At 38.1% G+C, this 26,333-nt stretch overlaps 1 protein-coding gene across 4 annotated transcripts; it reads right to left on the bottom strand.

The window, feature by feature from the left end:
- Nucleotides 1–7,016: 7,016 nt before the first annotated feature.
- Nucleotides 7,017–20,728, bottom strand: g3bp2a (G3BP stress granule assembly factor 2a). Of its 4 annotated transcripts, none has more exons than XM_061717939.1 (13): nucleotides 20,569–20,728; nucleotides 18,598–18,716; nucleotides 18,436–18,517; nucleotides 15,370–15,543; nucleotides 14,986–15,076; nucleotides 14,799–14,901; nucleotides 13,404–13,584; nucleotides 12,903–13,004; nucleotides 12,125–12,227; nucleotides 11,981–12,040; nucleotides 11,729–11,857; nucleotides 11,522–11,640; nucleotides 7,017–10,100 (listed from the first exon to the last, which is right to left on the bottom strand). In XM_061717939.1, exons 2-13 carry the CDS (start codon nucleotides 18,690–18,692, stop codon nucleotides 9,822–9,824), a joined length of 1,518 nt encoding a protein of 505 aa, XP_061573923.1. In that variant the 5' UTR covers nucleotides 18,693–18,716; nucleotides 20,569–20,728; the 3' UTR covers nucleotides 7,017–9,821. The 4 variants fall into 4 exon arrangements, with proteins under 4 accessions (XP_061573923.1, XP_061573918.1, XP_061573939.1 ...); XM_061717934.1 differs by having other exon boundaries at nucleotides 11,513–11,640; XM_061717955.1 differs by lacking the exon at nucleotides 12,903–13,004.
- Between the last annotated feature and the right edge of the window lie 5,605 nt (nucleotides 20,729–26,333).

Here is a 26,333-nt window from a genome sequence, read left to right on the forward strand (position 1 = left end):
TTTTTAGTGCGTCCAAAACATTAGTAGCCTACGTACTCAATAGTATGCGCTATCATTAGTCATTCTGGAGAAATGTATTAGTGTGGATTGATGGACATTAGCTATGTAGCTATTAGCTACAAACTTCCCACAGCGCAATGCAGCGGTGTTTGGTTGCTAAGTGATACGTATATCATAAGTATAATATTAAGTATAATAATATTATTATATAATAATATTAATATTATAATATTCGTATACAATAATACTATATAATGTCATCTTGTTTCGGCCAGGATAAACGGGAAATAGTGGACCGGTGCGCTGCTACTGCTGCTGTGACACGTCACTTCCTCCCAACGGCAGGAAGTGACGTGTGCGCTCTGAGTAGTACGTCCAAATTAATGAACACTACTGATATTTACTCAAATATCAGTAGGTTGTAAGCCTCATTGGGGTCATCAGGTGGGCACCCTCTTTCCCCGGTGTTTCGATGATAGGCCCACAACACCTCCAGAGGGCTCATCGGCAACACCTGGCGTCCCAGGTGTGCCCCCCTCTGCTTTCAACCCCCTGTGTCATTACTTTCGGGCCCAGGTGGAGTCTCGCCTCTTCACCCAGAGCCACCGACTTGCTTCTTCTGCTGCACCTGAGAAGGCTTTTATGGTCTGGCGTTGGGCTTGGCCTCGAATCCCCAAGTCCTTAAGCAGCCTGATGGTGGACTTGCCCAAGAAGCCTCTGCAGCCAATTTCCACTGGGCAAACCTTGGCTTTCTAACCACGTTGCTCTGCATCAGCTGCAAGCTCGCTGTACTTAAGACTCTTGCGTTCAAAGGCCTCCTCAACAGCAGCCTCCCAGGGAACAGTGAGCTCTATGATATAGACCGTGTGAAGTGAGGTCCAGAGCACAAGGTCTGGTCTGAGGTTTGTTTTGGCGATCTCAGGTGGGAAGCATAGCCTGTGGTTCAGATCTGCTACCAACTTCCAGTCTCGTGCCCCTCCGAGCTGGCCGATGTCCGATGTTGTGTGAACTTTGGCTGGCCTGATGGAGGGGGAAGGGCATTGATCTTTGTCCGTTTGGTATCCAGAGTAGCTGCCAGGTACTTGAGGATGTGGTTGTGCCGCCAGGTGTAACGGCCTTGTGACAGGCTTGTCTTGCAGCCAACCAGAATGTGTTTGAGGTTTGGGGGAGATGGACAGAGGGGGCATGTAGGGTCTTCTCCGTACCATTGGTTGAGGTTAGAGGGGGAAGGAAGGACATCATACGTTGCACGTACGATGAAGCTGGTGTGAAATGTTTCCATGCCCAACAGCTCCCTCCAAGAGAACTTTCTCCTCTCAACTCCCTCCAATCTCATCTACTGTCCTTGCTTGGCTTGTGAGACAGCTTTTGCACACCTTGTTGCCTGCTCTTGCCGACGCACCTCATCGACGACCAGACGTCGGCACTGAGCTGGAGCTGCCCTCTGCCAGGTTGGCCTACTCTCTCCAAGGCCAAAGCTTCCTCTCCCTTGTTGCACGAGGCCAACAATGTATCTGTGCCTGAGGTCTGACTTCGCCTGCTGAGTAGCTGCAGTTGGGGTCCATTTCCTTTCAGCCACCAGGGTAGGAGCTGTTTGGGCTACACAAGGGTCACGGGATTCCGACAGTGTCATTTCCAACCTTACTTTGGAAGATTTGAACTCCTCTGCAAGGCTGGAAACAGGAAGTTCCAGAATGCCTCTTCCGTACAGCCCGATGTTGCTAAAGCATCTGGGGAGTCCCAGTCACTTTTTGGCAAATGAGCTGACCAATCTCTCCAGTTTTTCAACCTTTGAGATTGGGACCTCGTAGATGGTAAGAGGCCACATCAGCCTGGGTAACAGCCCAAACTGGAGGCACCAAAGCTTCAGCCTGCCTGGGAGCATGGACTTATTTATACTCTCAAGGCCACTTATGGTGTCCAGCCTAAGGTGGTCCACTTGTTCTGTGTCCCTGAGGGTGGCATTGTACCAACGTCCAAGACTCTTGACTGGCTTCTCTGACACTGTTGGTATGGGTTCCTCGCCGACGTAGAACCGGCGTTCTGACAACTTCCCCTTGACAACTGAAATGCTCCTGGACTTGCTCGGCTTTATTTCCATCCGGGCCCACTGGATGTTCTCCTGCAGCTTGTTCAGCAATCGTCTGGCACATGCTTTAGTAGTGGTAAGTATGGTCATGTCATCCATATAAGCTCTGATGGGAGGGAGCTTCTGTCCTCCTACTGTACAGTGTCTATTTACTGTACAGTAAATAGACAAATGACAGCTGTTATAATAATAATAATAATAATAATAATAATAATAATAATAATAATAATAATAATAATAATAATTATAATAATAATAATAATAATTCATTCATTTAGAGGCGGCGAGGCGCCTTTCATGTCACCCAAGGTCACCTTACAAAAGATTCAAATCAAGTTAATGCCGCACAGCCGATCAGCGCTGGCATTCACGGACAGTCTTAACGTAAGGATTGATATAGGGGCCCACACATCTTCTCAAACACACACTGCATATTTTTTGTATTTAACAATTCTTTACGATTATAATTGAACACATCACACGAACATTTGCGTGCATTCTCGTCTCGTCAACCGAAAATTCACACAAGTCTCGTCATGTTTTAGCCAGAGCAGTGGATAAAACATAGTGGCGTCAATTTTTGATCTCGCCGTCAGAGCGGTCACGTGGTTCATGGAAGCCTCGAAAGTTCCTAAACAAAGCCGCGCTGTCATGTTAGTCTATGGGACAGACAGCAGTGAGCTCGCTTTTGGGAGGAAAGCTGCAGCCAATTTTAAAAAGAGAACTCCCGCACACCTTCTTCTCACAGTACTCGTGTTTATTTAGCCAACGTTTCGGTCATAGACCTTTTTCAAGGCATGCTATTTTCTTTGGCAAAACGTTGGCTCAAGGATTTAAGATGAATTTTCCCGAGCACTGACACCAATTTTACACTTTTGTTACAGATATGACATTGGTGTCGGTGTGCTCCTGCAAATCGGAAAAGAGAACTTCCTACTCTATTATTTTAAGTTACTTCCTAACCTGTCTTTTACATCTTTTTGTACATGCTTTGATCATTTTTCTGATCAGAGCTGGAGGAAGTGTCTGGGGTGAAAGAAGTCTGGGCATCTCTCTTGAGGCTGCTTATTTTAATATTTACCGTTCAAAAGCAAGCTCACTGCTGTCTGTCCCATAGACTAACATGACAGCGCAGCTTTGTTTTGGAACTTTCGAGGCTTACATGAACCACGTGACCGCTCTGGCGGCGAGATCAAAAGTTGTCGCCACTCTGTTTTATCCACTGCTCTGGCTAAAACATGACTTCTATGAGGTGCCGTGAGGGACATAATTCTGAATTAGCGTTCATAAACACATATGAAATCCAACTCTTTTACACACTATACTGAAAACCTCTCACGCTCACTTGTGAAATCTCTCATACACACAGGTGAAATGCTCTTATACATACAACTGGAAATGTATCCACTCACATATACAACTGAAATGTGCTCACAGATACTACTGAAACACTCTTACACAAACTAGTGAAATCTGCTCATATATACAGTTGAAAATGTTTCCCTCATACACACACTGGTGAAATTCTCTCACAAACACAAATGAAAATGTCTTGTTTCAGGCCAGGATAAACAGGAAAGAGCGGAGCGGTGCGCTGCTACTGATAATAATTGATGATAAACTTTGCTGGAAATCACATATAAATAGTGTAAAATCAAAAATGTCTAAAACCCTAGCAATATTAAGTAAAACAAATTATATCTTCTGTCAAAGAGCACAGTTTTTGATGTATCACTCACTCATAGTTCCATACATTACTTATTGTGTGGAGGTATGGGGTAACACCTATAAAACAAATACAAACCCTATTTTCTTATTACAGAAAAGAGCTTTAAGGATAATTAATAGATCTGATTATTATGAACCAACAAATAATCTCTTTATTAAATATAATACTCTAAAATTCCATGATATAGTAAAACTGTTTTATTTGCCTTTAAAGCCCAGCAGAAACTGCTTCCAAACGTCATTCAGGAATTGTTCCAAATAAAAGAAACCCGCTATGACCTGAGGGGGAAACTCATGTTTGAGATGACGACAGTAAGAACAAATATTAAAAAGAGATGTACATCAATTAAGGCAAGAGAAATATGGAAAATATTGTAAATAAATATAAAACACTATAACTATAAAGTATATTATCAAAAACATTCTAGAATGTGAAACGTAAATTTAATACTTGTCTTATTTATTTTTTGTCTTCTTTATGCATTGTTTGTTTCCACGGATTAATGCTAATGTTTCAGATTTAAGCTGATCACAAGAGAAAAAGGGTAGGCACTATAAGCAACGGCTTCGTTCAGCCTACACCTTTTCGGCAAAAGCAATGTTTATTTTACTTTTTTTATTTTGATTTGTAAATAACTTGTACAAGACCGAAATAAAGACAATTCATTCATTCATTCATTCATACTGCTGCTGTGACAGGAGTTGTTACCATGGTAACAACTCCCCTTCCCACCGGCAGGAAGAGTCGACCGTTGAACACTTGCAGGAGAAACTCGGCTGTTACAGGTGACTAGACGTCGTCAAGCAAATATGAGGGAAATCGTGCATCTTCATGCTGGCCAGTGCGGTAACCAGATCGGTGCCGAAGTAAGTAAGAACATGTATAACCTGTGCATATAATCCAAGTGTTTGATTTGGTTTATTTAAAAACGGCGCTACGGCCTTCAAAAGTCAGTTGACTTCACCACCTCTCATAAGTTATGTTGAGTTTTTTTGTTGGAGTTGTTTTTCATTTAGTTGTTTTCACCTTATATTATCGAGGCTGGAACACATTAAAACTTTATATTTAATCTACAACTCTGCCTTCTGTCCAATCTGTCATTTTAAAGGTTTTTCTTACTGACAAACAGCCTATATATAATCCCACTTGGTAACAGTCCAGTATAATACGAATCATTAAAAAAACTAACAAAAATAAAACCATCAACATGCTCATGCAATGCCCTATATAACTTGTCTGGTTCTTCTGGATTGGATTTGGATTTCCAGGAAGCAGTACAAAGGGACACAGAAGAAACTGCCTCTTGATGCCAGTGAATAGTCAGAACTACAACCAGACTAATAAAGGTACAATAATGGATGTGCAGTGGTGTAGAAACGCTGGTGGTTCTGCAGTAAAAACATGTTGATCCAAGGTGTTATTAGTAATTCTGCAGCCATCCTGGTTGTGCTTCTTGGATGCTCCTCAGTAAGGAATCATATAAAACCCGCATCCCCTCTTAGCGATTGGTTTGGTATTTTCTGTACCGACAGAAATGGCTGGGAATAGAGGAAGTTCTAAACCTATTTCATAGGTAAGGATTTTTACGAAGTGAATGGGTACGGCTGGCCAGGCTACAATTATCTACAGCTGGCTTCTCAAATTCCAGTCCTGCGTGGTGAGACGTTTCCCTGCTTTAATACACCTGGTTCAAATGTGTCATTAACAGACTTGCAAAGACCTTTATAACAAGATGATGGTGACCATTCATCCGCATTACATGTATTGAAGCAGGGAAACGCCTAAAGCAGACAAGACAGCAGCCCTCTAGGACCAGAATTGGACATCCTGATTTATAGTTTTCACTTTTCTTGTCACCCAATATTTGGCTTTATACACAGACATTCAAAACCTAGTTGACTAACAATTAGACACCTTTTGCATCTCCATGTGTAATTTAGAAGCTAGATTATCTCAATATGAATATATGCCATATTGGCTACAGTAACAAGGCGATACAGTCATTTCTTTCAACAAAACAGTTAGATGTTTGTTCTTTTTTGCGATTGTTTTAAACTACAGTATGTATATACAGTACAGACCAAAAGTTTGGACACACCTTCTCATTCAAACAAAAGGGGATGTGTGTACAAACCTTTGCTCTGTACTGTATATATATATATATATATATATATATATATATATATGCATATATATATATATATATATATATATATATATATATATATATATGCATATATATATATATATATATATATATATATATATATATATATATATATATGCATATATATATATATATATATATATATATATATATATATATATATGCATGCATATATATATATATATATATATATATATATATATATATATATATATATATATATATATATATATGCATATATATATATATATATATATATATATATATATATATATGCATATATATATATATATATATGCATATATATATATATATATATATATATATATATATATATATATATATGCATATATATATATATATATATATATATATATATATATATATGCATATATATATATATATATATATATATATATATATATATATATATATGCATATATATATATATATATATATATATATATATATATATGCATATATATATATATATATATATATATATATATATGCATATGCAATATATACATACATGCATATACATATACATATGCATATACATATACATATGCATATATATATATATATATATATACACACACAACATTCAGATTCAGGACAGTTGAAAGAGTGCAAAGACATGTCTCCCATGTCTCCCGTTTCTCAGAAAGTGCACTCCTCCCACAGTTATTACTTGCAGTCATGGAGATAAGAGAACAGGACAAAGGTTGGGAAAGTTGATCAGAGGTCAGACATGAAACTGCAGGAATGTTGTGATGATGGGTTTTAGTTTCAGAGTGCTTGACTTTTAGCACGAGGGAATTTGTCTTTTACGTTCAAATAATGAATACACATGCATGCATGTCAAAAGCCATGTTATCTCAGCTAATGCAAAATAGCTCCCAAGTTTAGGACAAGATGAAAAAGTTTAGAAGCATTAAAAGAAATCTTTCACAGAGAACATTATTGATGTCACATTCTGGAGGTTCATACACCTGCAACATGTTAATTACCTGCAAACATGAGTCACGTTATGAGTGCTGCTGTTATCAGTAGTTTATTGTATGTTTAATTCAACACATTCAGAATGTTAAGGGGGAAAAAAAACAAAGAAAAAGAATGATTTTCCACCTGCAACAGTTTTGTACTAACAAGTTAAAGGGTAAACAGTAAATTTAAGATGGCCACCAGTTGTTTACCACACCTGCTAAAGCTGAGAATGTATTTCTATTTCCACTCAGAACTGGAATGATTCACGATGAGGATCCACTAACCGTATTTTTAATAACAGAACAAATTTACAGCTTCTTAGTTTCTTGTGAGGATCCTTTACAGTTTGGGAAGGGAAGTCTTTGCAAGAGCTCAGACTTAAAACAATTAGCTGATCATTATTTTTTTTTTTTATGTTTAAACAGTTTACCAATAACATGAAAAAAAAAAAAAAAAAAAAAAAAAATTGGTCTGAAAGCATGATGGCTCTTCTTCACCACTCCTCGCTGACCACTGCTGTAATGTCTTAAAAAAAAAAAAGCATGCCTGCTGTCAAGATTTCATGGTAAACAATTAACTGAAAAATAAAGTCGAGGCACCCATGAGAAATATTTAGACACCCAAGGACTAAGAGCATTTATTTCTGTTATATTAGGTCACAAGTTTATGGTAAATTATGTCCCAAATCTAATCTGAAAATACTTTTCATCCACAAGGGAGAGCAGCTGTCACAAATAGGCTATGTCTGTACATCTACTTCTTTTCATTATTTACTGTAGGAGAGCCAACATTTCATGCTGATTTGTTGATTAGTTTTTTGTTTTTCATTACCAGGTGAGAATTTTTTAAAGGCTTTGTTCAGACCAACAGATTATCCAATATTGGAAATAGTGCAATACCACCAGACAAGGAAGACCGTGGTATATTTGTCAAGAAAAATGCTACATCATTTTACTTCCCATTTCAGTGCAAGACCAAAAAAAAAATGTTTTCCTTCCCAGCTGTAACCAAGGGCCTCCCCTCCCAACCAAACCTCCTTTGAATGAAAAAAAAAAAGAAAGTGGAATAATCATATGGAAATACAAATGCATTGACAATAGAAAACTGAGCACAGTTATTTACTAAACGGTTAGCTCCATTCCATCCCACCCCAGATTACAAAACCTTTAGGAGAGAGAAGAGGAAGAGAAAAAAAAAGAAACCTTCTGAAATCATGGATTAATCCAAGTTCTGCCAAGAGGCACAAGAATAAAAGAAAAGAAAAAAAAAGCTCTGAATCACATAAGACGTTTACACCTTTTAAAAACTTAGTTCGATGCAATTATAACCATAGAGAGCTGTAATCTACCAAGACAGAAAGTATATCCTCATTTCTAAATGTACCATCATGTTTTTTTCTTCTTTTGGTGTTTGTGGGGGTGTTCTTCAGATGAGGCACCAATTGTCTTTACAAAACCAAAAACAGACAATTACAACAAAACAATGTACAAAACTCACAGCAGATCATCTTAGGTAGTAAGACAGTATGGGAAAATGAAATATGCACCTGAAAAACCTAAGTCTTGTGAATGCTGGGATTTCTTTTCTTTTTTTTTTTTTTTTTTAATCAGTTCCCAGCAGAATATATTCCAAAATAAGCAGCTCTGTATACCAAAAGGCGACAAGCCCCGAACCGCTTCACACTTCAGTAATACTGGAAAAGGTGAAACAGAAGGCACCATCATGCTTTTTAATCAAGTCAAGAGACATGAAAGTAAACACAGAAAAATCAAAACATACAGTAAACTGATTTCTGCTGTACATTTATTCGATTACTCCGCACTCGAAACAGGAAGGGAGGGAAGAGGGAGGAAGCTTTCGCTCGTCCCAGTTTCGCAGTCAAGCTGGCAGGAAAAAAAACAAACAAAAAAAAAACTAAAACTTGGAATCAGAAGAAAAAAACAGAGCGAGCTGCTGTCATACCATTCCTCTATTGTTCATCCTCCATCCTCCACTCATTTGGTGAAAGTCCAGGCTTTGAAGTATTATTTAAATTTACAAATGAAGACGAAAAAAAAATTATATAATGTAGATTTGCTCGTCATTTTGTCCATCCAGCAGTAAATGAAGCGTAGTTTTGGGTCAAAAGTGAGAAATACATTGGTCACAGCAGTCCAGCTGTGAAAGAGGCCTGTCCCACTAAGTTGTGTCGCTTTGAGATTAACAGCTCTCTCCAGCTGTGGTCCAAGCATGGATGTCAATGTAACATGACAAAAGTACCCATTAGTGCATATTGATGAGTGCATTATGCAATTTTGAAGCAGTGGTCTCTCAAAAAGGGAAATGTAGAAGGCAAGCCTTTCCTCTGGAACTGCACAGATTTTGCATCTCACTCTCCTTCAACAGTAACTGGCAGAAAACTACGATATAAAATGTGCAATTGAGGGATTCTGTGAAGCAACACCTCAGTTAAGTCAAGGCATATAATCTCTTTTCAAAATGATGGGCTGTATTGTTGTAGCTTCAAGTCTTGTCAGTCCCTCCTAATGTGGCAGATTACTCCAGACTGGTTTGCCTTTTCTCACAAATTTACAAATTAAAGTTTGTGAATTCTTGAGATACCAGAGAAGGATGCTCGTCTCACAACTAATAAGCGAAATTTTTTTCATTTGCTTATTTTGGTTTGTCTATTTCACAAATAGTTGACAGGCTGTGTCACATTCCAAAACTTAGAGGGAACAAAAACGAAAAAAAAAAAAAAAAAGAGAAAACAAATATATACTTTATACATGAAGATTTCTTTTTGTTAACGAGAACGGTTGAAGATGAAGAACACGGTACTACTTCCACACTTCAGGTGGTGCTCCTCAGCGACGCTGGGTTGTGAAGCGGCCATCAGCTTGGCCACCAGAGCCTCTCCCAGAACCCATGCCGGGTTTAGGCGCCATGCCGCCGCGAGGTGGGGGTCCTCTCCCGTCGCGTTCACGCATCATGCCGCTTCCCGCGAGACCTCGCGAACCTCCGGGACCCCGGTCGTTGCGCCTCATGTCCCGGCGGTCATCTCCTCCACGGGTCTCTCGCTCACGCACTGCCCTGGTTTTTTTCTCCTCGACATTCAGACGCACCTCGCCTCGAAACATGATGGGCTGCAGGGAGAAACACCAAGGTCACTACAAGGAACATATGGCCCCACAATTTACAGACATGATCTGCTTGTAAAACACATTTGTCCTGAACACTACATAATCTTTACTCTGCATAATTCTATTCTGTCCCAAAAACTAGCTTCTGAAAGAACTCAAGCTGCATTGAGGCTGCATTCACAAAACTGCAGCTTCATTATCCATAACGATTTTGTTATGGATAGATTTGTTTGCAGAAAGATGAAAGGTGCAAACAAGTCAACTATAGTGCTGGAAGATTTATAAAAAAAAAAAAAAAAAAAAGGCTTACACTAAAAGCCACATTTTGACACAATTCTGATTTCTGATCTTATTTAATGATTCACATTCATAACTGCATTTTGCGTGAAGGACCTCTGAAATGCCACGAAACTGGATCAGACACCTGTGAACGTGTCATTTGTATCAAACACAGAGCATATTTGTGAGACCCTGTAGTTCGGGGAGGGTTGACCATGACAGAAAATGGGTCAGAATGGAGGCAATAGCAGCTTTAAGTGGTGGCATTTCCCTTCCAAAGAAGGGAAAAGATATATATATATATATATATATTAAAAAAATATTTATATATTAAAAGAGCAAGAGAATCAACTTTTCCTGCAGAGGTATTAACGCCTGTCCAAGAGTGCGAGCCTCTCACCATGGGAACATGCACAGCAAAAGGAAGAACTACTGGACATTTAAATGTCATTGCAGGAATGTAAAACAACCCAAATGTTCTAAAACAGACTGTTCAAGAACATAAGCCTTCATTCTCTAACAGCACAAAATCTTTGTATTTTATAGACTTGCAAAACTTCTGATCAAGGTCACTCCAAGCAGGCAGTGTAAAAACAGGCAAATACTGCTTGCCATTCTGGTTGATTATCTGCAGACTGAATAATCTACATACTTAGCAACATGTTTAGCAGATTGCATGAGACAGGTGGCCGTGATTTACAGGCTAGGAATGCAACTTAGACCAAATGCTACTTGTGTGAACATAGATGGCCTGAATGCAAAGTCACATTCCTGCATATGAGCGTCCTGACAAATAGAGGATGTTCCTGCTACTATTATAAGTGGTGATACAGTAGTGCAAAACCTGTTATCTAATTTAGCATGTCTATAAGAGTGACAGTCACACAACTTGAAGGCTTCTGATAACATCTCAAAAAAAGTAAGACTAATAAAGTAGTATAAAAAGATTGTAAAATGTTTTCCCCCCTCCTTTCCGTGACTATTTGAAAAAAAGGAAATGGAGTTTCTTTGATCACATTTCTGTTACACCACACGCGATATGCCAGGTAAATATTTAGCCTCAAAAAACGGGAACAAATGTGTATCACCCAACCACCACCAAGTGAGAAATTGAATAATGAATCGTTGATACATGCCCCTTCTACCTTGGCCCCCAGGATTTTTTGCACAGGATCAGAGTCGTCAAAGACCACAAATCCGAAGTTTGGCAGCTTTCCGCCAACTCCCTTGGTGTTGATTCGCAGCTCCACCACATTTCCATACGCTGCAAAAAAAAAAAAAACATGTTTATAAGTGGGATTTATACAGACATTTACCAAACAAAATATTGACCTCGAAATGAAGAAACATACTCATAAAGAACTCTTTGAGCTCTATCTCATCAATGTCATGTGGGAGGTTGCCAACAAAAAGCTGATGGCTGTCAGGGTACCGAACAATCCGTCTGCTGTCAATATCACCAGTCTCTGAGTCTCTGCCACCTGCAGGTCAAAAACAATCACCGCAGATCCGTTACATATTACTTTCATTACAGCATCAAGAGAGTAATGTTCTCACTGAGAGATCAAAGAATAAAGGTTTGTGACCCGAGGTGACATTTATACCTTTGTTAACAAAGCTCAAGTGTGGTTTCCCCGATTGTGTATCTGAAGATGCAACACCATCTAACAGTGACAGAGACATGCAGATAGTGAGAATAAACCAAAACAAAAGTCTAGTGAAATTAGACGGGGGAGGTTTTACATTACCAGGTCTTGGACCACGCTGAGTAAAGGTGGGTCTATCACGTGTGCGTTGGTCTCTGGGGCGAAGAGGTGCTGTCTGTGTGTCCGACTTGGCTTCAACTCTGGGCTACATGAAGGATGTTGCATGAAAAATTAATGACACGTTCAAAGCTTCATATAAGATCAGCTTACAGTTAGAGCTGGTAGCATACGTTGACCTTTGCATTTTGTGTTTCATTTCTGTAGCCATTCTGAAAATAACTACAGAAGTGACCATTTCAATTGTCATTTACAAAGTATTTGTGTAACATCACTTAGCAGTTTGTTCTCTACTACATTTTTGCAACTACAAGTTGTAAATTATGGCCTTTTTTTTATTACTACAAAGTGCCTCTGCCTTCCACTCGATTAACAGGAGTAATGATAATTATACCTTAAATCTACAGATCGTTAAAATCACACGTCTGTAGTCCTGTTAAGCATGTCTGTTCATCTGTTTCAAATATGACGTTCCGTAGAAATTATATTGAGACAAGTAATGATTATAAAAGTTAACAAAGCTTCACCTGTATTACCCCAGGTGCTTAAGAAAAGACTTGCTCAGATAGCCATGGGATAAAGAACAAATTTAAACACTGTAAATTAAAAGGAGGCACTAAATAAAGCAGCAAAGACTTAGAGAAAGGTTTTCTTCTCAAAATAAAAATATAGAGAGAACACAAAAATTCTACTGCTGCTCTTCAACAATAACCTTCACTGATGTTTTCTTCATCATAAACAAACATTGTAACTAAGGAATTACCTGTGAACTTGGAGCTTTAACAACATGTGGTGATATTCCAGAAGAGGTGACTGTGCCAGTAGGAGGCAGGTTTTTACTCGTTACCAAAGCCCAGGAGAAAGGCTGTGAGGAATGCAGTAAGCACCATTAGGGCTACACCAGTTATGCTTAACTGCCATATTTTGATTAAAAAGGTGCACCTTTGAGCAAGTATTATAGAATTCTCCAATTTTGGCAATATCTTACTAGGTCTATACATAGACTGGCAAATTTCAGGACCACATTTCATCATCGTCACAGTAAAAATTCAATACATATGCTTTTTTTCTCCTGCAAAGTCTAAAACAAACTTTTCATACTGACCTTTGAATTTTCTTTTGTTGTATAAGTAGTATAGGAAGGCATCAAACATTGGATTAAACTTAAGGAGAGCCATCACTACGCTACAGATTCAGTAAACACAGATGGGCTCTGCCTACTCAATGAAACTACTGACAATCAAACCTTTTAAAATAAGCCCACCTTGGGAGGCTCCTGGGTGTGTGGTGGTGACTCCACAGGTGCTGGAGATGGTGCCTTCTCCTCCATTTCATCCATACCCTTCTCATCTACTTCAGGTTTTATCTCCTCTACTTTAGGCTCTGGTTCAGGCTCCGGCTCTGGTTCTGGAGCTGGCTCCTCCATGGGCTCTTCTACTCCATTCCTGCAGAGCACACAGAAGAGTTTTCAATTCCATATATAAATTCAGTTGGTGTTGGAAGCTCATGGCAGATTTAGGGCTGTGTGCAGACTGTCTACTCAAGTTCTATACAGCATTCACTACATAATACATATAAGACTTGGTGTTACAGGCCGGACCACTGTGGGTTCAATCCGAAAAAAAAAAAACCTAATTATGTGCTGATTCAACGTTAAACGGAGTTTCAATGTTATAGGCAGGCGTTAAACAAAATCTTGTCAATCACAAGGGGTCGATAGAAAATTGCAAGCTCTATAAAAATACTTTTCTGAACACCACTGGGTGGATAAGAGACAGGAAAACAAAAACACTGAAGAACTTGATACTCATTAAGAGCTCAATATGCTACTGAATCTGGAAGGTTTTCTTCAAAATGCTGCAAGGTTGTATCAAATGTTATCATTTCAGTATAATCTTTTAAAAGACAGGTCCACTAGTGCCAACAGTCATTTGGTAAATGTACCACTAAATCAGTCTGCTGTGTTGCATGTTTTATATACTTTGATACAATGTATAACATCTGTAAATTGTACTGGCATGAATCAATGTTTTTGAATTTTGGCTAATTCCCTACATAGTGCAAGATTTCCCAACAACTTTCAGCTCCCTTCACCCTGGACTGCCCAATGGTACATAGGTTGGGTGTCAGTGGTTGCTCCATATGTATGATTGTTATGCATGACCTACTCAAAGTCTCATCAGAGAAGCTCGCTGGAGCGTCGCTCCGCGATTACCAACAAATAATGGATACTTGCCGAGCAAAATAGCAAGAGTTGTCTGGAAAATCCCTATATAAGGTAAAGCTAACAATGAAGAAAGAATCCATCTATCAATATTATTCATACATATTTTTCATTTGTGTTCTGAACAAATCATAGCACAACTTTCACTACTTCTCTCGGTCCATCTTCAAATAACGTGTTTACACTTGATTATGTCTAATTATGCGCATTTGTAAGGTTTGGAGACCAGCTGGATGCCAAAGTCGCCGTCTGATCATGTCGTTTGTGACCCATTTGCAGTCAGTCAGTCACATGGTGTCAACACCACAACATCAAGAATCGCGATTAGAAGACGTCGAGTTGTGTAGACTGTACAGCACAGTAGTCAACCAACTATCAAAGTTATGTCGTCTAAAAGCATACTTTTGCTGAAGTCTAAAGGGGAATTTTACGTACGTGACAGGGTGAGCTTCATAGTAGCTGCTGTTTGGGCTTTCTTGAATGGGTTCTGGGGATGGCTGCCTCTCCTCCGGCTCTTCCTCAACTTCCTCCTCCGATTCTAGTTGAAAAAGAAATGACATTAGCACGCTCACAGGTTAAAATGAGCTAAAATATGTGGATGTGTCATGCAAGAGTATCTTACCTTCATCAAGCTCAGCTTCAGAGTCGCCAAAGACCTCGTCCTCATAACGGAAGATGTCATTGTGGACGTAGAATTTGTTTGCCACTGAACCCTGTGGAAAAGTCGCAAAAAACAGAAACCAACTCAAAATCTTTTCAACAGAAGCAAATCAGCGAGAGCCTTGCATTATACTATTGCCGTTTTATGTTGAAAAGCATAACAATGACAGAATGCTTTTATTATGAGGGTGTTCAAGAGAATGTTATGCCTTTATGACCAATTTGGTCACAAACTGTTATTTGTAAGTAGGGTTAATACAACTCTCAGAAATAATTATTTGCAACCACTCAACATTGAGGTCTTCATAGTCTTTTTAAAAAAAAAAAAAAAGGTGGGGCTACTAACCTCAGGAGCAAGCACAAACGTTTGCATAAATTTCCTCATAGGTTGGCCATTGTTTGACAGTTCTCCAAGGACTTGCACCACCACGCCATCACTCAGCGTGGCATGAGCATCCACATGCCTGATCTTTGTGTGGCATTCACTGAACTGCAGAGACATGACCTTCTTGTGGATTTCCTAAGAGATGCAGACCCCCCCCAAAAAAGAAGACAGGAGCAATTAGATTTAAAAAGAGAAAGGAAAGAACTAAAATAAATTAAAATCAGGAAAGCATTTCCTGTTGCCTGGTAACTGTATAAGTTATGGGTACAACAAATTGTTTTTAAAATATTAATGCCAATTTGTGGAGTTTGCATGTTCTCCCCGTGTTCCCTTGGTAGCTAATGTGAGCTGCCCTACAAAAACATGCAACAGTCCTGGGCTATACATGCCCCCTATGGCCAGCCGAGGCGCCAGATGAGGTGGGGAGGATCTGGCCGGAATAACGTGATCCTTCCACGCGCTTCGTCCGGCCAGAGAGGCCCCACCCTGTCTGGTGAAAAGAAGCGGCCTGCTCACTCCTCAGGTTAAGGAGGAGACCTGAGCTCAGTGCAGGGCCCTCCCGGGGTTGGCAGAGGATGGCAATGCCCAGGACAGACTTGGATAGGAGCACGGGGTGGTAAAAATGGGGGAAGAGAAGAAAAAAAAAAAAAATAATAAATCGGCGATAAAAATATTGAGGGAAAAAAAAAAAATATATATATATATATATATATATATATATATATATATATATATATATATATATATATATATATATATATATATATATATATATATATGATGCCAATTGACATCCTTACAAAACACTGCTGAACTATAAACTAGGCCAATTCTAACATGTTTTTAAATAAACCACACAGATGTCAAGAACCAGCAGCGACAAAAGATCCCCTACCATGTCTCCTCATATTGGATACAAGTGGACAAAATACACTTGATGCAGCGGAAAGATGACATCTAGTTAGTTACCCATTAGAATACATAATCTACAGCTGCAAAAGACATCCAGTACCTTAGCAGTACTGAAGGGACCAGTAATCTATAAAATGTACCATAAAAAGAGAAATTATATTTAGTTTAAACCACCAGACACTAAACATATGCTTTTATTAAGCCTTTAAGCTTCACGATTTAAACAAAATTAATGATACATGACGTAAGGGTGCTTTCACACCGCCCCCATTTGGTCCACTTTAAACGGAACAGAGCTCACAAGAGCAATGAAGTTGGCAGACTAACTAGCAGTGGACACAGTTAGGTGTGAAAATGGCATTGTATGCAGGGATTCCCATCTAAACGAACATATGAACAAACCAATAAAATCAAGTTGTGCTTGAGAAGATAGATTTGGGTGTCTATAATGAGTACAAATGAAAACACAACCATGTAACTTTGTTTGGGGTGACCACAGTATAAACATGTGTAACTCGTGAGCAGTTCATATTTACAAGGTAATGTGTCATGCCCCTGGTGATAGCAAATAGAGTAGCTGCTTTGAATAGAGGAAAAGGTATTGTGGGTTCTCCACTGCAGATTGCAAAAGTTGCTGGTAAAGAAAAAAGGCTGTTTGTCAGCTTTGGACAAGGCAGTCATCTTACATTCCACAATGATACATCCTTGAACTCACCTCACTGAGGGAGCAGAAAGTCACAGAAGTCAGTATGACTGGATATTATATGCTGCAATCAGTGGGTTATTTTACCCAAAGATTGTAAAAACGCCAATACTGGTAATATATTAAGATTTACAACACATGGACAATTAGTGTTATATTAGAATAGTTTCAGATTCTCATAATGGATTAAAAGCCTCAAATTCCAAGTCACACCAAAATATCAGAACACACAACAAATCTGTATGATGTCACAGAAGACTCAACTTCCTACCATTTTTCGGGTGGAGACCATAAGAATTTCCCAAATATTATCATCATAAACAGACAAACGAATCGTGACACCTGAAGTTCATTCCTTTTTTTTTTTTTTTTAAAGATGATGGTGATCCTAACTCTCAAGGTGATAGCTCAAACCTGTAGGATCTCAAAACAGATACAACTTTAATACTTAGGGGGTTGAGCAGAGTTGGGTGGCGTATTTACACCCTCTAAAACATGTTATAAAAGAGAGCTCTAAATATGTGTGCTCTTTTGTGCCATACCTCTTTACCTGAATTTGCATATCTATCACAATTTTCATGTAGAAAAACAAACTAACCATGGCCCAACTTGGTGTATGTTTCCTCCTGCATTCTTTTTTTAAACGTGTACTATATAATGTTAAACTTTGACATAAATATTCTGTATATTCAATAAAAACAGCTGCTAAAATGTTTGTGAATCAATTTTCATAGTTCTTGTGTTTGCCCTAAAACATCAGAGATTCATACAAGTCCACCTGAGAACCTCATGTAACACATGAGCCAAAATTATGTACACCGTCATTTATTTGAACATTGATATGATCAAACATTTTTTTTGAGTGACAGACGTACAATATATAAACATCTAGAATTAGTGGATAGTTTAAAAGGTGATCCAGAGTCAAATGTTTTCAGTAAATCAGATCAGAACCTTGTAATATGCACTTTGCTTTAAATAAAGCAAAGTGCCTTATTTATGGCAAAAATAAAATGTAAGGACCACTAACCCCCTCAACAAAAAGGCACTGAAAATCATCACATTAGTAGGGTTTTAAAACTGGCTTCATAAGGTTTGGATCTCACGAAACTAAAGTTGTAGAGATTGTTACCCTCCAAAAAAAAAAAAAAAAATCAGCCATCAGAGGGCACTGAATAAAAAGATCACTGGATAATAGAGAGAAGATTTGTCAAACATTTCATAAAGACCTCAAGAAACTGTGTATATAAATCAAAATTATTTCCTCTTTTTACTTTCTTCCAGAAATGAACTTTATACAATGGTCAGATTAATTGAAGAAATACCTTCCACCAAATAAATAAAAATATATATTTATATATCTCTCTCTCACAGTATGTATACTCTTAGTGTGAATCTTGACTGCCACTTACCGCTTGCCCGTATACTGCTTCTGCCAGCTTCCCACTTGGGTCAAGTCCTCCATGAACATAGGAAGAATTCCTCCCATAAAACCTGATTGCACAGCAGTTATTATTACTCATACATTTGTACTTATTTCCAAACAGAGTAAGCAATTACATTTCCATTCTTACCTGTGCAGAAAATCTGGGGCTTTGTTTAAGAGTGTGTAATACTGCCTCACAAACTCCCGCCCTACAAGCAGGGGACTTGGCTTCTCCATCACCATTTCTTTGGTAAACAGTATCAAGTGCTGAAAAAGAAGAGAGAAAAAAAAAACCCAAACAGATTTAGTGCCCATTTTGCAATTTAGAAGAGTTTTACCTTGCGTGTGAGAGCCATACGTTTATCGAGTTAGCTATAAAGCACAAGACAATATGGGACTGTTTATTTTGAGATGTGACTTGTGTAGTAGGAATTTTAGTGTAGAACTCATAACTATTCACAAGCACCAGAAACCAACCTCAAAACCAATTATAGAGTTGAAGTAATTCTCCAGTTTACACAAAATACTTAAAACTGCAGCTTGCACTAAGATTTAACTTCATGCAGTCGAATACTGCAAACCTGCAGTAAGTTTAGCTAGGCACACCCAATAGTGGCTCTACTGCAGCTCAGCACGGGATAAAGGGGGTTCTAAACGTTCAACTTTGAGCCAGACTGCATCATAGACAAGCCAATTTACAGATTGGCCTTTTCAGAAAACAACCTCTCAGTTTTAACACCAATTCCAATTTAAATGTTAGATTTTCATATGCTTTATTACATTAGTGTTGCCTTAAAACACAGCCCCCCCCTCCATAATAGTAATCCATGCAAGTCCATGCAGAAACTTTAGTGTACACTGCTGTCTGTAATATGCCAACCACTTACTAGACCAGCAACATTTCATGACATTTATTGTGCAAATGTAATGATAATCGGATTGAAAACATTTTACCAAAAAGGTAAAGCAAATTTGTGATAGAAGCGCATTTTCTGCTGATCTTTATCTGGTCACAGAAACTATTTTCAAAATGACTAACACAGAAGGCAACATTCAACTGCGCCATCACATTCATCCAATGAGACAAAGGGGGAAACTGACTGTAGGTGAAAAAGGGAAGCTACCGATGCAGGCGTTCAAGTTAAAAAGTGGGGAAAAAAAGAGCCATACGACAAAAGAATACGACTTGGGATTTATAAAACCACATGCATGTGTTGCCCAGAACTGCGCAACTCTTTTGTTGATAAAGGCCTACTAACACGGGGCCTTTCATGTCTGTGCTAACAACATTTAACCATCTCTCGCATTTGTTGGCTTGTTGAGAGACGATCAAGCGTAATGTATTGCTGATGGCATTATAAAATGTCATAAATTACAGGGGGCACAGTCATGCCTGCGCTGTCAGTCAATTGGATCACACGAAACACTAACAAAAAGGGGTAAAAAAGTAAGTAGAGACTGGTTTTATAGCAGCATGCTGCCAGCAGAAATGGCTCCTACCAAACACTAGCGCTGCCTCACTTGTGGCGTCGTCGTTATTTCCCCCCAACCTGGAAATGCTGCAGTCGACGACCGCCCTAATAGTCAATAAACATGCTGCCGTTACAAACACACACCGAGAAACGGATGCAAAAGAAAAGAAAGAAACGGTTACTCCGCCATACATTAACGCACACAACTTGCACGCTGATAGCAGCCGTTTGAAATCAATTTAACCCCAAAAAGGACGTTTAAAAACGAACCACCACTCTGTCCCCCTAATGTTTTAACGCAATTGCGTTAAGGGTATGTTTTATGAAATGTTATCGAAGTTTAAAAATGTAAACTAGCCCCAAACTTGAGCCAGGCGTCGAGGCTTTTATGACTGAAGCAGCGCCTTCCTAGCATCGACTCTTCACACAAAACCACTCTGACACATTCACACACTAATACTAACATTTGCTCCAATGACCAATTGCCATCCCGTGAGAACTGCGGAAACGTTAAGCATGTAACTTTTTAATTATAACAATGTAATCAAGTAGTTAGTGGTTTAGGACAGACAATGCCGCTAAAAGCTAAGCTAAAGAGTAGCGTTAGCCTCTCCGGTCGTCTCTCCTTTTATGTTGGTTTAACTCACCTTATGAAGGACCTATCTATGTAGACAGAATCAATGAAATAAGTGGCTACGACTAATCCCAGCTGGAAACTGTTTCTGAAATACAGAGTACTCCAGGAGAAAGGTTATATTTGCCACTCTCCACTAACTTCTAGTGTGTGATCTCTGCTGTGCCAGAGATAGAAGAGTTAAACCAGAGCTGCGCTTTATTTTTTTACCCCTGCAATCTGGGGCTGGGAACCCCCGTCACAGCGAATCAGCCAATCAGCAGCTTCCACTAGACCATGTTGAAGATGACGTCAGACAAATACCACGCTCTCGTCCCAAACTTTCTCTTTCGCGTCCTCCACAAAATTGAATATATTGTTAATCTTTTTACTCTACTGGCGATATTTCAGGGATATTCAACCATATTTACTAAGCAAGAAGCCAAATCTATCTATCTATATATGTTGTGTCAATGCCTGAAGTCTTTTGTTAGGATTGTATGAAATTGTTCAAAGTTTAAGTACAAAGGAACTGGTCAGAGGTGGGTAGAGTAGCCAAAAATTGTACTCAAGTAAAAGTACTGTTACTTCAGAATAATATGACTCAAGTAGAAGTAAAAAGTAGTCATCCAAATAATTACTTGAGTAAAAGTAAAAAAGTACCTGGTGAAAAAAGTACTCAAGTACTGAGTAACTGTTGAGTAACGTCTGATTAATTTTTTTAACACAACCATTCAAACAGACAAAAGTACAAAATAATCATCTTCAGGCAAATTAAATCAATAAAATAATACAATAAATTATAATTAATAAAAAATAGCTTAAATTAAAATAATCTTTAAGTAAATTAAAGTACTTTAATAAATAATAAAATAATAACAGAATAAAAAAATTAATTAAGCACAAGTAGCACAAAATTTCAAGCCTTTGTACTTTTCTTTTTTAACCAGGCTCCGCAGGCAGAACTAGAACAAGCCCATGAACTCATATAAACTCTGTGTGTGTTTGAGTCTGTGTATATGTGACAAAACACGCAAAAACAAACATTTTTCCCAAAGAATCACTCAGTGATGTCATGAGATTGACACGTACCTGGATAAAAGGGATAAAAGAAAAGTAACAGCTCAATGTAGCCTAATGTAGCGGAGTAAGAGTAACAGTTTCTTCTTCACAAATCTACTCAAGTAAAAGTAAAAAGTATAGTGATTCAAAACTACTCCTAAAAGTACAACATTTCCCAAAACGTACTCACGTAAATGTAACGGAGTAAATGTAACTCGTTACTACCCACCTCTGGAACTGGTCATGTTGGAAAAAGATCCTGTGCAGCCCCTTACAATCAAGGATCACACTGTAGAGGTAGTAGGAGACTTTAAATATTTAGGTACCTTTATTGACAGTAATCTTAACTTTAGTAACAACACTGGTGGTCATCTTTAAATCTTGTAATCAACGGCTACATTTACTACGCAAGCTCAACTCTTTTAGTGTGAGCAAGCAGATTATGGAGACCGTCTATAAGAACCTCATAGAGGGAATCTTAACCTTTAACATGGCAATGTGGTACGGCAACTTTAACACAAATAAATAAATGCAAGCTACAAAGAACAGTGAATCTAGCCTCAAAAATAATAGGGAAGACAGAGAAACTTAAGTGGTATTTATAAGGAAGTGATTGGGAAAAAAAGCTGCTATGATAGCAAATGATCCTCCTCACCCACTCTGCAGCGAGTTGAAATTACTTCCCTCAGGTAGACAGTACAGTGTACCAAAGGCTAACCATAACATATTTAAAAACTCATTAATTCCCAACGCCATTAAGGCTCTGAATGAGGGCACGTCTCGGTAGACTTGTCTTTTATGTACATGCCCTTGTTGTTCCTCCTTTTTTGCCACTAAGATGTTTTGCGTTTATGTTAAGTGTTTGTTGCTGTGTCATGTTACTGTTGTTTTTGTATTATGAGACAAAAGACAAATCTCCACTTGTGGACTGATTAGCTGGCTAGTTATTTTTTAGGTGAGGACGGTGAAGAGGAACGGATGTTTAAGATTGATGGGTCCCATCCTGTTTTTCTCTGAGTTTTGGTTGTCGTAGATCTTTGCTGGGTTGGCATGTCAGATTAGAGATAGACAACAGAAAATATATGGCTGAAAGTGTGACATGTTTCTTTCCCTGTAGTTACCTCCCAGATAAGGTTCAACCAGACCTGGATTAACTCAGTGTGGTGCCCCAGGGTGACCACACTTGAAGTGCCCCCCTCCTCCCACATTTTACCGTAAAAAAGGGAAATTTACTATGGTTATAAAGAACATAGATTTACATGAACGTATTGCTGAAGTACAAGCTCAACACTCATTTTACAAATAAATGTAAGACAAGCAACCAACTAAGAGTAACACCCCTATACAAACGCCATACTACACTGATGCTCCAATCAGGATGCAGCTCACATGCCAATGTAACACCACATGTTAACTATCAATATTTCCATCATATATGGCCTGTCTGAAGACTACATGCAAAACTATTACAGCATATGACTAAACAATCAAACAGGTCCACTGAATGAGCCGATGTGAAGGTAGGGAACACCAAATTAATAAAATAGCAATGTGTAGGCTGTTAGATTTAAGATTGTTAAGTTGTTAATGCACTCACTCAAACACAATTCTTTTTATTTTATTATTATCATTATTATTTTCATGTATTTTTATTGTATCATTGGTTACTGCTACTGTTTGTTCCTCTTCCAGTAAATATATAGAGAAAATAACAAAATATGACATATATGGTCCAGTTAGTCATTTGATTTGATGCCCCTTCATTGGCTGGTTCCCCTGAGCGCTCGCCCGCTTCATTATATGGATAATCCGGCCTAGGGTCCCATCCTGTTTTTCGCTGGGATTTGGTTGTCGTGGATCTTTGCTGTGTTGGCATGTGTTTATGGCATGTCTAATGTTGGATTAGAGATAGACAACAGAAAATATATGGCTGAAAGTGAGGCATATTTAGGTTTCTTTCCCTGCAGTTGACCTCCCAGATAAGGTTCTGCTCCTATAACGTACAAAACACCTTCCTTTTCAGGATAAATATGACTGGATTGATGACCACAGCGTGCATTTCTCTCCTACCTATGTGGTTTGAGAAAAGTGTACCTCCGGCTGGAATACATTGTGCATGATATAATAAAAGCTTCTATTAACATTTGATTCTGTTCACTTTTTCGTTTTCTTACAGTGCGCCAGACAGTGCGCCAGACAAACAAACACAAGGATCTTTCATTTTGAAGTTCTGCACAAATCCAAAACCTGTTAAAACCACAATGCGATATTGATTGTGCCCCTGACCTTGGGTTCAAACTTTTTGTATTTGTATTGTAAAGACATTTCAATGCACACAACAAAAAAAATAATTTTGCATTTTGACATTGAGAAAAACGAAATGAAACAAAAGGTGTAACACACTGAGAAATATGCCTTGCACTGAATTTATCTATATAATTTGGTTCCTTTTATTAAAATCTCAATTAACTCCAACCCTTCTGTACAATAACATAGGAGACTTTGCTCCTTCTTTTTAAGTTTGCATGCATTTGCATATCTATCACGATTCTCCTGTAGAGACACAAACAAACTGGCGGTACGTAGCATATAGCTCCTCCTGCATTCTTTTTAAAATGTGTACTATATAATATTTTAAACTTTAACATAAATATTCTGTATATTAAGAAAAAAACTGCTGCTGAAATGTATGTAAATCCATTTTCATAGTTCTTGTGTATGCCCTAAAACATCAACAGAGAATCATACTCCGCCTGACAACCCAATGTCACACATGAGCCAAAATTAAGTATAATGTAAATTATTAAAACATTGATGTGATCCAACATTAAAAAATAATTGAGTGACAGATGTACAATATATAAACAATTAGAATTTATGAAAAGTTTAAAGATGACTCAGAGTCAAGTGTTTTCAGTCAATAAGATCAGAACCTTGTGATATACACTTTGCTTTATTTAAGGAAATTATATTCATGGTGAAAATAAAAAGTTGATTACTAAACCCTCAATAAAAAGGCACTGAAATTCATCACAGTGGTAAAGGTTTTAAAACTGGCTTCATAAGGTTTGGATCTCACGAAACTAAAGTCATAGAGATTGTTACCCTCCATAAAATTCAGCCATCAGAGGGCACTGAACAATAACTAACTAGAGAACAAAAAGAAAACCATCCATCCACTTGGAACTGCTGGAGCCTATCCCAGCTCTCTTCTGGTGAAAGGCAGTTACACCCTGGACAGGTAGCTAGTAAAAAGAAAACGCCTTCTTGTCAAAAATAACATCCCCACCTGTCACATAGAGAGTGAACAGGGACTTGAAGAACAAAATAAACACTTTCTGTGAGGAACTTATAATACCATTCATTCTTATGAAGTGTTTCTCTCATCCCTATGATCAAGAAACACCAATACCTTGGATTCGGATTGCGGTCATCTCTTGGGACAATTATATACTGCTTTACGTCACTTTACTCACACATCAACAACGATAAAACCAGCTCACAGAGCTACAGTGGCCATCATGACAGAGGTGACCTTGAGACTCCAGAGAGTATTGATGGAACAGAAAATGAGGGAGAGGTAAAGCAGGAGACAGAAGAGGAGTAAATCTTGGAATGTTGTAAAAGCCCTTATAGATGGACCTAAAAATGGCAAACGTTTTTCTGTGCACTTTAAAATCACCATCACCAGTAGAAGAGAGTTTACTCTGTTCCATGAGATTGTACAAATAATTTTAATTAAAGCAACAATATAGAGTAAAATAACCCGTTTACTCTTTTTATTCTTTAACTCTTTATCCTTTATCCTCTTTTATTTGATGTGAAAGAGGGTAAACTTTTGTTAGGAACCAAAATAATGTGAATCTTAACAGTTTTGAGTGAGAATTAAATTTATGTTTGCAACTGGGATTTAATGTACCGGTATTCTTGGGGTTACTGACCAATTTTAATATAAATTGCTGTTTTAAGCCTCTGACAACACTTAATCATGACATTCCACTAAAGTCATGGTTTGAATAAGCTCCCTGAAGACAAACCAAAGTTGTTTCCAAGTTATAAGTGTACAGAAAGTGTATATAAAGCTTGCTTTGTATAGACATGTCTTCCTGTTTACTTCCACCTTGTCATAAGTCTGTGCAAGTGCATTACTGAATATCATGCAAACTACATTTAACAGACTCATGTGGACAAGAGTTAATTTCCTGTACTTGCTATTTTGTCATAAATATTTAAGTACTGGCCTGTGACCCTGTACACGATCAATAAGGTTATGGAAAATGGATGGGTGGATATTTAAGTACTTATCCAGTTCTTTTAGCTGAGTCTTATTTTTTTCCAACATCAATGACAAATTTGTTGTATAGTTAGTTTGAGAACCATCCGAATGTACACAGTCAACACAGCGAAATTCTCAACTTAGTCAAACATATTGACATTGATTTGATAGCCCTGACAAAATGTGGCTAGAATCTTGTCATTCTGAGTCAAAATGTCTTTTTTTTCTTTCATTAATTCTTCTACCAACACAACTGTTGACCTGTCACTTTTCAGTCTATTGTAGACTTTGATAGTATCCTTTGGTAAATCAGAATGATATTATAGTATATTTGAGACTATGTTTTCGCTCATCTTCAGAGTCATTAATACTTTGTAATTTTTATCACCTTTTGTATTTTGTTTCCTTTGTTTCTTTTTTACAATTTATATTAAGGGCCAGAGAAGGTCCAGGGGCCACTT

The sequence above is a fragment of the Cololabis saira genome, chromosome 1 (assembly GCF_033807715.1).
Source record: "Cololabis saira isolate AMF1-May2022 chromosome 1, fColSai1.1, whole genome shotgun sequence".
NCBI lineage: Eukaryota > Metazoa > Chordata > Actinopteri > Beloniformes > Belonidae > Cololabis > Cololabis saira.

Coding starts and splice junctions, on each gene's coding strand:
- g3bp2a (XM_061717934.1), bottom strand. CDS start 18,692: ATGGTGATGGAGAAGCCAAGTCCCCTGCTTGTAGGGCGGGAGTTTGTG. Junction 18,518..18,597: donor GCCCCAGATTTTCTGCACAG/GTAAGAATGGAA, acceptor CTGTGCAATCAG/GTTTTATGGGAGGAATTCTT. Junction 14,902..14,985: donor TGAAGCTGAGCTTGATGAAG/GTAAGATACTCT, acceptor TTTTTCAACTAG/AATCGGAGGAGGAAGTTGAG.